Below are 12,842 nucleotides of genomic sequence, written 5' to 3' on the forward strand. Positions count from 1 at the left end.
CTCGTTTTAACTAATGTCATCACTGTAACCAAGATTTTCACAAAAAAAAAATCTCTATGACACCTAACACACACGCACACACACCCCACAACACCCACAATTTTTCTCGTTTTAACCCTTTTAGTTCATTAAAGTTAATAAGGGGACACAGTACATCAGAAAGTCACAACAACAACATCCACAACCCACAATTTTTTCTCGTTTTAGCTAATTTCATCAGAAAAAGTCCCAACAACAACCCACTTATAACATTTTTTTTCGGTATCTCTAGTTCGACAACAACACCCACAACACCCACATCCCACAACACCCATGAACATTTCCAAAACACTATTTGAGTACTCCCAATTACACCACTGATTACTACTAAAACACCGCTGAATTCAATCAAAACACCCTTCAACACCTTCAAACACCCTTGAACACCTTCAAAACACTCTTGAACACTTTCAAAAACACCTTTGAACATTTCCAATCAACACTGAAACACTTCCAAAAAACACAATTTGAGTACTCCCCAATTACACCACTGATTACTACTAAAAACACCGCTGAATTCAATCAAAACACCCTTCAACACCTTCAAACACCCTTGAACACACTCAAAACACCCTTCAACACCTTCAAAACACCTTTGATCACCTTCAAAAACACCTTTGAATACATTCAAAACACTCTCATAATCATTTGAACACACTCAAAACACCTTTGAATAACCTCAAAACACCTTTGAACACCTTCAAAACACCCTTGAACACCCTTGATCACCTTCAAAAAACAACATTTGAACACACTCAAAACACCTTTGAACACCTTTGAACATTTCCAAACAACACTGAAACACTTCCAAAAACACCATTTGAGTACTCCCAAATACACCACTGAATACTAAAACACCACTGAATACACTCAAAACACCACCAAAATCACCATAAACTAAGATCAACACCCACATCCCACAAAAACACCTTTGAACATTTCCAATCAACACTGAAACACTTCCAAAAAACACAATTTGAGTACTCCCAATTACACCACTGATTACTACTAAAACGCCGCTGAATTCAATCAAAACATCCTTCAACACCTTCAAACACCCTTGAACACACTCAAAACACCCTTCAACACCTTCAAACACCCTTGAACACACTCAAAACACCCTTCAACACCTTCAAAACACCTTTGATCACCTTCAAAACATCTTTGAACACATTCAAAACACTCTCATAATCATTTGAACACACTCAAAACACCTTTGAATAACCTCAAAACACCTTTGAACACCTTCAAAACACCCTTGAACACCCTTGATCACCTTCAAAAACAACATTTGAACACACTCAAAAACACCTTGGAACACCTTGAACATTTCCAAACAACACCGGGAAACACTTCCAAAAACACCATTTGAGTACTCCCAAATACACCACTGAATACTAAATCACCACTGAATATACCTAAAACACCACCAAAATCACTCATAAACTAAGATCAACACTCATTATATCTTCATTAACACCCAAGGCCACAACCCACAACACCCACAATTTTTTCTCGTTTTATCTAATTTCATCAGAAAGTCACAACACCCACACCTCCCATTTTTTTTTCTCGTTTTAACCCTTTTAGTTCATTAAAGTTAATAAGGGGACACACTACATCAGAAAAAGTCACAAAAACAACCCACTTATGACGTCTTTTCGGTATCTCTAGTTCGACAACAACACCCACATCCCACAACACCCACATCCCACATCCCACACACACACACACAGACACACACACACACACATACACACACATCCCTAACCTAGCCTAACCTAACCTAACTTATCCTAATCCCAACCTAACCTAACTCTAACCCAACCTAACTTATCCCAACCTAGCCTAACCTAACCTAACCTTACCTAACTTATCTCAACCCAACCTAACCTAGCCCAACCTAACCTAACTTTAACCTAACCTAACCTAACCTAACCGAACCTACCCTAACCTAACCTTACCTAACATAACCTAACCTAGCCTAATCCCAACCTAACCTAATCCTAACCTAACCCAACCTAAACTAACCCAACCTAGCCTAACTCTAATCCTTAAATCCCAACCTAACCTAAACCTATCCCACCCTAACTCTTAACCTAATCCCAACCTATCTTAACCTTACCTAACCTAACCCAGCCGAACCTATCCTAACCTAACCTAAATATATTGGAATTTCCAAAATACATTAGAGTACTCCAGAATTACTTTGAACGACTCCATTTTTTTTGGATATTTCCAAATTAGTTTTGAAACTTTATCAGAAAAATCAACATTATTTTCTTGTTGGTAAACACACTCAATGGTAGAAATATTTACTCGATTTCCGAATAGAAACACTTTCTCTCGCTCTGGAGAGACTATTGTGGGTCACCTCTCCCCCCAACAATTACCGGGTACGCGTTCACACCTGGCGTAGCCATAACACCAAGTCAACTCAGGACAGACAGACGCCATGAAATGCGGAAAACATCCAAGGTAGAAAATCATCTCTTTCCAGGACTAATCGTTTATCTTGCCCCACCTAACCTGTTCTACTCTTAACCCATCCCACCTCACTCTGTTTCCAACCTTAATCCTAACTCCATCAATCGCCTTCTATTCCTGGTCCCAACTTACCTACTCTAACCTATCACTGGTCCCAATCCTAAACTAACTCTATCCTGTCTCCATCCTACCTACCTGGTCCTATGTCTCTAATCTGGTTCTGGCCCCATCCCAACCCAATCCTTATCTCTGTTAACCCACCTGTCTCTGAGTCCCAACCTGTCTCCATCTCTAATCCCAACCTAACCTAACAACGAACCTAACCCACTTATCCTTAATCTCAATCTAACCCAACCTAACTTATCCTTAACCTAACCCAACTTATCTCTAATTCCAATTTAACATCCCAACCTGGTCTCCAGTCAACCTACCTATCTCTATCCTAACCTACCACTTTACTTTGAACACCTCAAACACTCTCATACATCATTTGAGACCCCTCTTTTCAATATTCTCATCCACAACCTTTTATCATCTCTACAGAACAACCCCAAGATTGTTTCGAACACTATAAAGCATTTTGAGTACTCACATAAACACTTTTGAACATTTCCAAACACTGAAGCACTCCAAAATATCATTTTGATTACTCCCAAATAAGATTTGACAGCTCTAATTTATCTACACTTTACACATTTCATTAAATTACATCTCATCCCCAAACTCTCCCCTCATTCTCCCAGACTTTGGCAACATTAGCACACAAAAACTTAACTCATACACTTATGACATGAGACATTACCATATCTAACACACTGACTAATTTGAACCAACTCTGAACACCACTGATCTTCTTCAAAAATGCCTGCACATCATTTGAACACCTTCAAAAAAACACCATCAAACACCTCCGAATACTCCCAAAAACACTACTGATTACTACCAAATCACCACTGAATACTACCAATCACCGTCAAATCACCAGAAACTAAGTTTAACATCACCATCTAACATCCTTTTTATAGAAATCCCCAAATCAATTATAACTAAGAACTCCCTCCCCATTTGGCGCATGAAAAAAAGCATGAACACAAACCTAATACGCAAACACTTAGTACATGATCACCATCAACTGAAAACATATCTTGTAATAATACACATAAATATAAGATACATCACCAACTACAATCACCCATAATGATTACCAAAATCACTAATATCACAGAAATCAATCATTTTATAAACATTTCACACACACACACAAAAAAATCCCCGACGGATCCACCACGACGTAGGAGCCAGAGTGTAGTAGGTGGTGTTGGAGCGGTGATGGTTCCTCTGGCTCCTACGTCGTGATGGAACCGTCGGGGTTAAAACAGCTCTAGGAGATATACGGAATGAATAAGGAAGGAAGTTTTAAGGGTGATGTGTATGTCTTAGTTGGAGGTGAATGTCTTAGATTTGGTGTGTATGTCTCATGTCTTAAATTTGCAATTGAAATGTATAATATGTGGGTGTCTGTGTATTATTTTTTTTTTGTGATAGTGATATGTTATAGTGCTCATGTTATGTTATAGATGTTGGTGGAAGTGTTGTGGTATTTTTGTGTATGTCTTATTTTTGTGCGAATGTTTAAAAAATAAGTGTTTTCAGTGATCATAGTAGTTTTGAGATGCATGATCTTAGATTTTTTGGTGATCTTGGTGATTAGTGTTGATAGATGACGGTAAACATGATATGGAATTGGTGATCGTGATTTTTGTGTGAATAATTATAAAAATGTGTGTTTTCTGTGATCTTGGTGTTGGGGATCATAAAATCTGGTAATCGTCTTGGATATAGTGTTCTTAGATAATGTAGGGTACAACAGGTTGAAACAAGGGGGGTTAGGTGTGATGTTACCAACCACCAAGTAACACAATGGGAGTGTGACGTCACTGGAGGTGAGCTCGTCGGTCCTGTGAGGTGAGACATCGTGTGTTGGTGGTAGTGAGGTGAGTGCGCTTAGATATTGTCAAATATGATTTTTTTTGTGTGTGTGTGTGAAATGTTTATAAAAATGATTGTTTTCTGTGATATTAGTGATTTTGAGGTAAGTGAACATGGGTGATTGTAGTTGGTGATTGTCTTATATTATGTGTGTGTACAAGATATGTTTTCAGTTGATGGTGATCATGTACTAAGTGTTTGCGTATTAGGTTTGTGTTCATGCTTTTTTTTTTTCATGCGCCAAATGGGGAGGGAGTTCTTGGTTATAGTGATTTGAGGGGATTTCTATAAAAAGGATGTTAGATGGTGATGTTAAACTTAGTTTCTGGTGATTTTGACGGTGATTGGTAGTATTCAGTGGTGATTTGGTAGTAATCAGTAGTGTTTTTTGGGAGTATTCAGAGGTGTTTGATGGTGTTTTTTTGAAGGTGTTCAAATGATGTGCAGAGCATTTTTTGAAGAAGATCAGTGGTGTTCAGAGTTGGTTCAAATTAGTCAGTGTGTTAGATATGGTAATGTCTCATGTCATAAGTGTATGAGTTAGTTTTTTTTGTGCTAATGTTGTAAAGTCCGAAGAATGAGGGAGGAGTTTGGGGGGATGAGATGTAATTTAATGAAATGTGTAAGTGTAGATAAATTAGAGCTGTCAAATCTTATTTGGGAGTAATCAAAATGATATTTTGGAAGTGCTTCAGTGTTGTTTGGAAATGTTCAAAAGTGTTTATGTGAGTACTCAAATGCTTTATGAGAGTGTTCGAAGTAATCTTGGGGTTGTTCTGTAGTGAGATGATAAAGGTTGTGGATGAGAGATATTGAGAAAAGGGGGTCTCAAATGATGTATGAGAGTGTTTTGAAGGTGTTCAAAGTAAAGTGAGTAGGTTAGGATAAGTTAGGTTAGGTTATTTTAGGTTAGGTTAGGTTAGGTTAGGTTAGGATAAGTTAGGTTAGGTTAGGATAAGTTAGGTTAGGTTAGATTAGATTAGGATAAGTTAGGTTAGGTTCGTTATTTTAGGTTAGGTTAGGTTAGGATAGGTTAGGTTAGGATAAGTTAGGTTAGGTTAGCTTAGGATAAATTAGGTTAGGTTAGGTTAGGTTAGGTTAGGATAGGTTAGGTTAGGTTAGGATAGGTTAGGATAGGTTAGGTTAGGTTAGGTTAGGTTCGGTAGGTTAGGTAAGGTTAGGTTAGGTTAAGTTAGGTAGTATTCGAGGTGTTTGATGGGGTTAGGTTAGGTTAGGATAGGTTAGGTTAGGTTAGGATAGAGGTGTTTGATGGAGTTAGGTTGGGTTAGGTTAGGTTAGGTTAGGTTAGGATAGAGGTGATTGATGGAGTTAGGTTAGGTTCGGTTAGGTGAGGTTAGGTTAGGTTAGGAATTAGGTTAGGTTAGGTTAGGTTAGGATAGACAGTTGGTCTGGAAAGAGATGATTTTCTACCTTGGATGTTTCCCGCATTTCATGGCGTCTGTCTGTCCTGAGTTGACGCAGGTGTTATGTTCTACCTTGGGTGTGAACCGCATTACCCAGTGGTGTTGGGGGGGGGAGGGGTGACCCACAATGAGTCTCTCAGAGCGAGGAAAGTGTTTCTATTCGGAAATCGAGTAAATATTTCTACCATTGAGTGTGTTTACCAACAAGAAAATAATGTTCGATTTTACGATAAAGTTTTCAAAACTAATTTGGAAATATCCAAAAAAAAAAAAATGGAGTCGTTCAAAGTAATTCTGGAGTACTCTAATGTATTTTGGAAGTGTTCCAATATATTTTAGGTTAGGTTAGGATAGGTTCGGCTAGGTTAGGTTAGGTAAGGTTAAGATAGGTTAGGTTAGGTTAGGTTAGGGTAGGTTAGGTTAGGTTAGGTTAGGTTAAGTTAGGTTAGGCTAGGTTAGGTTAGGTTAGGTTGGGTTAGGTTAAGTTAGGTTAGGTTAGGTTAGGCTAGGTTAGGTTATGTTAGGTAAGGTTAGGTTAGGGTAGGTTCGGTTAGGTTAGGTTAGGTTAAGTTAGGTTAGGTTAGGCTAGGTTAGGTTAGGTTAGGATAAGTTAGGTAAGGTTAGGTTAGGTTAGGCTAGGTTAGGATAAGTTAGGTTAGGTTAGGTTAGGTTAGGTTAGGTTAGGTTAGGTTAGGTTAGGTTAGGTTAGGTTAGGATAAGTTAGGTTAGGTTAGGCTAGGTTAGGGATGTGTGTGTATGTGTGTGTGTGTCTCTGTGTGTGTGTGTGGGATGTGGGATGTGGGTGTTGTGGGATGTGGGTGTTGTTGTCGAACTAGAGATACCGAAAAGACGTCATAAGTGGGTTGTTTTTGTGACTTTTTCTGATGTAGTGTGTCCCCTTATTAACTTTAATGAACTAAAAGGGTTAAAACGAGAAAAAAAAAATGGGAGGTGTGGGTGTTGTGACTTTCTGATGAAATTAGATAAAACGAGAAAAAATTGTGGGTGTTGTGGGTTGTGGGTGTTGTGGGATGTGGGTGTTGATCTTAGTTTATGGTGATTTTGGTGGTGTTTTGAGTGTATTCAGTGGTGATTTAGTATTCAGTGGTGTATTTGGGAGTACTCAAATGGTGTTTTTGGAAGTGTTTCAGTGTTGTTTGGAAATGTTCAAAGGTGTTCAAAGGTGTTTTGAGTGTGTTCAAATGTTGTTTTTTGAAAGTGATCAAGGGTGTTCAAGGGTGTTTTGAAGGTGTTCAAAGGTGTTTTGAGGTTATTCAAAGGTGTTTTGAGTTTGTTCAAATGATTATGAGAGTGTTTTGAATGTGTTCAAAGATGTTTTGAAGGTGATCAAAGGTGTTTTGAAGGTGTTGAAGGGTGTTTTGAGTGTGTTCAAGGGTGTTTGAAGGTGTTGAAGGGTGTTTTGAGTGTGTTCAAGGGTGTTTGAAGGTGTTGAAGGATGTTTTGATTGAATTCAGCGGCGTTTTAGTAGTAATCAGTGGTGTAATTGGGAGTACTCAAATTGTGTTTTTTGGAAGTGTTTCAGTGTTGATTGGAAATGTTCAAAGGTGTTTTTGTGGGATGTGGGTGTTGATCTTAGTTTATGGTGATTTTGGTGGTGTTTTGAGTGTATTCAGTGGTGTTTTAGTATTCAGTGGTGTATTTGGGAGTACTCAAATGGTGTTTTTGGAAGTGTTTCAGTGTTGTTTGGAAATGTTCAAAGGTGTTCAAAGGTGTTTTGAGTGTGTTCAAATGTTGTTTTTTGAAGGTGATCAAGGGTGTTCAAGGGTGTTTTGAAGGTGTTCAAAGGTGTTTTGAGGTTATTCAAAGGTGTTTTGAGTGTGTTCAAATGATTATGAGAGTGTTTTGAATGTATTCAAAGGTGTTTTTGAAGGTGATCAAAGGTGTTTTGAAGGTGTTGAAGGGTGTTTTGAGTGTGTTCAAGGGTGTTTGAAGGTGTTGAAGGGTGTTTTGATTGAATTCAGCGGTGTTTTAGTAGTAATCAGTGGTGTAATTGGGAGTACTCAAATTGTGTTTTTTGGAAGTGTTTCAGTGTTGATTGGAAATGTTCAAAGGTGTTTTTGAAAGTGTTCAAGAGTGTTTTGAAGGTGTTCAAGGGTGTTTGAAGGTGTTGAAGGGTGTTTTGATTGAATTCAGCGGTGTTTTAGTAGTAATCAGTGGTGTAATTGGGAGTACTCAAATAGTGTTTTGGAAATGTTCATGGGTGTTGTGGGATGTGGGTGTTGTGGGTGTTGTTGTCGAACTAGAGATACCGAAAAAAAAATGTTATAAGTGGGTTGTTGTTGGGACTTTTTCTGATGAAATTAGCTAAAACGAGAAAAAATTGTGGGTTGTGGATGTTGTTGTTGTGACTTTCTGATGTACTGTGTCCCCTTATTAACTTTAATGAACTAAAAGGGTTAAAACGAGAAAAATTGTGGGTGTTGTGGGGTGTGTGTGCGTGTGTGTTAGGTGTCATAGAGATTTTTTTTTTGTGAAAATCTTGGTTACAGTGATGACATTAGTTAAAACGAGTAAAATTTGTTGGTAATTGATGAGGGTAGTGTAGTCGAATTAGAGTTACCGAAAAAAGATGATATAAGTGGGTTGTGATGAAATTAGTTTAAAAACGATATTCAAAGGTGTTTTGAAGGTGTTCAAGGGTGTTTATGTGAGTATTCAAATGATTATGAGAGTGTTTTTGGGGGTGTTCAAAGTAAAGTGTTTGAGTTAGTTTTAAAGATGATATAAGTGGGTTGTGATGAAATTAGTTTAAAAACGATATTCAAAGGTGTTTTGAAGGTGTTCAAGGGTGTTTATGTGAGTATTCAAATGATTATGAGAGTGTTTTTGGGGGTGTTCAAAGTAAAGTGTTTGAGTTAGTTTTAAAGATGATATAAGTGGGTTGTGATGAAATTTGTTTAAAAACGATATTCAAAGGTGTTTTGAAGGTGTTCAAGGGTGTTTATGTGAGTATTCAAATGATTATGAGAGTGTTTTTGGGTGTGTTCAAAGTAAAGTGTTTGAGTTAGTTTTTGTGACTTTTTTTTCTGATGTAATGTGCCCCCTTAATAACTTTAATGATCTAAAAGGGTAAAAACGAGAAAATGCCTAGTCTGGAGACTGAGGGATGAGTTGTAATTTAATGAAATGTGTAAGTGCAGATAAATTAGAGATGTCAAATCTTATTTGGGAGTACTCAAATAGTGTTTTGGAAATGTTCAAAGGTGTTCAAAGGTGTTTTGAGTGTGTTGAAGGGTGTTTTGAAGGTGTTCAAGGGTGTTTATGTGAGTATTCAAAGGTGTTTTTTGAAGGTGTACAAATGATTATGAGAGTACTTATGAAGGTGTTCAAATGATGTGCAAGAGTACTTATGAAGGTGTTCTGGGAGTATTCAGAGGTGATTTGGGGGGTGTTCGAATGATGTTTTTGGAGTATTTCAGTGTTGTTTGGAAATGTATAAAGGTATTTTTGTGAGTATTCAAATGATTTATGAGAGTGTTTTTGAAGATGTTCAAAGTAAAAGTGCGTATTTTAACTTCGTAATATGTAAAATTGTGAGTAGTGAATTTAACGAAAGTGGATGTAAGCGATGTGGTGACTTTCTGATGTACTGTGTCCCCTTATTAACTAAAAGGGTAGACAAGATTCAGCCTGTGTGTGTGGGGGTCATCGCGTGACGTCACTGACCGTCGAGTAAACACATTAATGAGAGGAATAATGACGTCACACTTGTTTAGACCTGTAGTAAGAGAGAGCACCATGCCCCATAGGAGGAGTTCATTTGAATGCTTACCCCCAGAGGGGGGAATCCAAAAAACCTTGATCCAAGGAGATGGAGTCTTGGTATTATCGAGAAATTTTGGGGTGGGAGTGAAAGTGAGAGGGGTAATCCAAAAATTTGATCCGAGGAGATGGAGACTTTTGATTTCGAGAAATTTTGGGGTGGGGGTGAAAGTGGGAGGGGGGGGGGGGATCCGAGGAGATCATAAGAATTTCGAAACCCCCATAGGGGGGAATCCAAAAACTTGTATTATCGAGAAATTTTGGGGTTCGGGGGGGGGTGAAAGTGGGAGGGGTAATCCAAAAATTTGATCCAAGGAGATGGAGAATTTCGAAAACCCATAGGGGGATCCAAAAAATTTGATCCGAGGAGATCATAAGAATTTCGAAACCCCCATAGGGGGGATCCAAAAAATTGTATTATCGAGAAAAATTTGAGGTGGGGGGTGGGTGAAAGTGGGAGGGGTAATCCAAAAATTTGATCCAAGGTGATCATAAGAAATTCAAAACCCCCATAGGGGGGGAATCCAAAAACTTGTATTATCGAGAAATTTTTGGGATTGGGGGGTGAAAGTGGGAGGGGGAACCTTAAAAATTTGATCTGAGGAGATGGAGACTTTGATTTCGAGAAATTTTGGGATGGGGGTGAAAGTGAGAGGGGGAACCTTAAAAACTTGATCCGAGGAGATGGAGAGCACAAGAAAATGAAATTCAAAAAAAATTCGAAAAAAATCGGAAAAAAATTCGAGGCGCGGGGTCGATCCGGACGACGCTGCAGAAGGCGCAGCAGAAGGCGCGGGTGGGGGTCGCGAAGGGCGCGGTCGGGCGCGCGGGCGGGGCGGGGCGCGCGGTCGGGCGCGCGGGCGGGCGCGCGGTGCGACGGCGTGGGTCGCGAACGGGGGGGGGTCGTGGGCGGGGTCTTGGTTGTGGGGGGGTCAAGGGTGAGGTAGTCTCGAGGGCGAGGTCATGGTCAAAACCGGAAGTAACACCTAGGTGTGAAAAGGTGACCCTCCAGCTGCTGGTCCTAGACCGGATACCTCGCTCAGTGGAAGGCCTAAACCGGAAGAGACCGCTCAGTGGAAGGCCCTATACCGGAAGGAGCCTCCCAGAGGAAGGCCCTATACCGGAAGGAGCCCCCCAGAAGAAAAGTGGTAGGGGAAGTGGAATATTCAAATGGCTTCAGGAAGAAATCCAAATATTCTTCCTTGAAGCCTTTTTATATATATATATATATATATATATATATATATATATATATATATATATATATATATATATATATATATATATATATATATATATATATATATATATATATATATATACATATATATATATATATATATATATATATATATATATATATATATATATATATATATATATATATATATATATATATATATATATATATATATATATATATATATATATTTACGCTTATATTACAATAATTAATTTCCTGTATATTCCGTGTTAGATAAATCCATGTTATATAAATTGAAGAAGTTATGGGATAAATAGGGTTACGTTCCTGGGACGCCCTGCAAAGATTACAACAACTTTTTTTTAAAACATCTAGATCTTGCAAAAATAAAAGTGACAATATTGTTTTTGTTGCTTAATAATACAAATGCAACAGAAATATTATTTACATTAAATTGTGGTTGCTGGTATATTGTGAAGAGAATGGAGATGCATGGTGTGGCTGAGGTGGATGGCTGATGGTTGTCGGCAGAAGTTGATGGCAGAGGTTCTGGTACAAAAGTCGATGGTTGTATTGGAGTGTTCATAAATTCTGTAATGGATCTCTGGGTTCTTTTACCCTGCAGTACATTATACAGGTGATGGTAAGGCATCATCAGCTGGTCTAGACTCCTTTTCAAAGCACTGCTTCTAGATTTGTCAGGGTCCTCTTCATTGGAAAAGTTTGCTAGTTTAATAGCAATGCGGAACTGCTCACATAACTGTTGCAATGTTAGCTGTTTTTCTTCAGGTTCTTGTTTTATCTTGCTCCCTTGTATCTGTGCATTGAGCTCTGCCAACATTTCCTCTGGATTCCTGTCTTCATCATCTTCCAAGAGCTCATTCACATCTTCCTTCATATCTTCAGTGTCATCAACTGTTAATCTCCATGCCAAATGAACAATTTCCTGAACTTGTCTCTCAAGCAAGGGAAAACCAGTGAAAGCATTAACTACAGAAGGCCATAACTTTCCCCAGCCTGAATTTAATGTTGATTGGGGCACTTCATTCCATGCTCTTCTATTATAGCTAATGGTATCTGAAATGTTAAATTTATTCCAGAAGTCAAGTTGGAGACAGAGTTCGTCCAAATGTTTCCCCTCCCACAAACCGAACCGTGTTAAGTTAATTTTATAAAGTGTATAATATTATTCAACAATTTTTCAATTGTGTGATAACCAAAACGTACCAAATAAATTTATGTAATATAAGGGTCTTCTGTATACACACACAGACACACACACACACAGACACACACACACACACAAACACACACACACACACACACACACACACACATATACATATATATGCAGTAGACCCTTATATTACATAGATTTATTTGGTACATTTTGGTTAAATATGTATATATATATATATATATATATATATATATATATATATATATATATATATATATATATATATATATATATATATATATATATATATATATATATATATATATTATTATTATTATTATTATCACACTGGCCGATTCCCACCATAGGCCTTAGACAAGGATGTGTGATGTCACCGTGGTTGTTTAATATATTTATAGATGGGGTTGTAAGAGAAGTAAATGCGAGGGTCTTGGCAAGAGGCGTGGAGTTAAAAGATAAAGAATCACACACAAAGTGGGAGTTGTCACAGCTGCTCTTTGCTGATGACACTGTGCTCTTGGGAGATTCTGAAGAGAAGTTGCAGAGATTGGTGGATGAATTTGGTAGGGTGTGCAAAAGAAGAAAATTAAAGGTGAATACAGGAAAGAGTAAGGTTATGAGGATAACAAAAAGATTAGGTGATGAAAGATTGAATATCAGATTGGAGGGAGAGAGTATGGAGGAGGTGAACGTATTCAGATATTTGGGAGTGGAC

General features: G+C 38.1%; 1 protein-coding gene across 1 annotated transcript in view; it reads right to left on the reverse strand.

Annotated features, from left to right (window-relative positions):
* Positions 1-12,842, reverse strand: part of LOC128703113 (uncharacterized) — a 152,596-nt gene that overhangs the window by 90,052 nt on the left and 49,702 nt on the right. Inside the window, exon 9 of the mRNA XM_053797664.2 lies at positions 11,611-12,003. Coding sequence (XP_053653639.2) covers positions 11,611-12,003 — 393 coding nt within the window. The remainder of the gene's footprint in view (positions 1-11,610; positions 12,004-12,842) is intronic.

Source organism: Cherax quadricarinatus, chromosome 85 (assembly GCF_038502225.1).
Source record: "Cherax quadricarinatus isolate ZL_2023a chromosome 85, ASM3850222v1, whole genome shotgun sequence".
NCBI lineage: Eukaryota > Metazoa > Arthropoda > Malacostraca > Decapoda > Parastacidae > Cherax > Cherax quadricarinatus.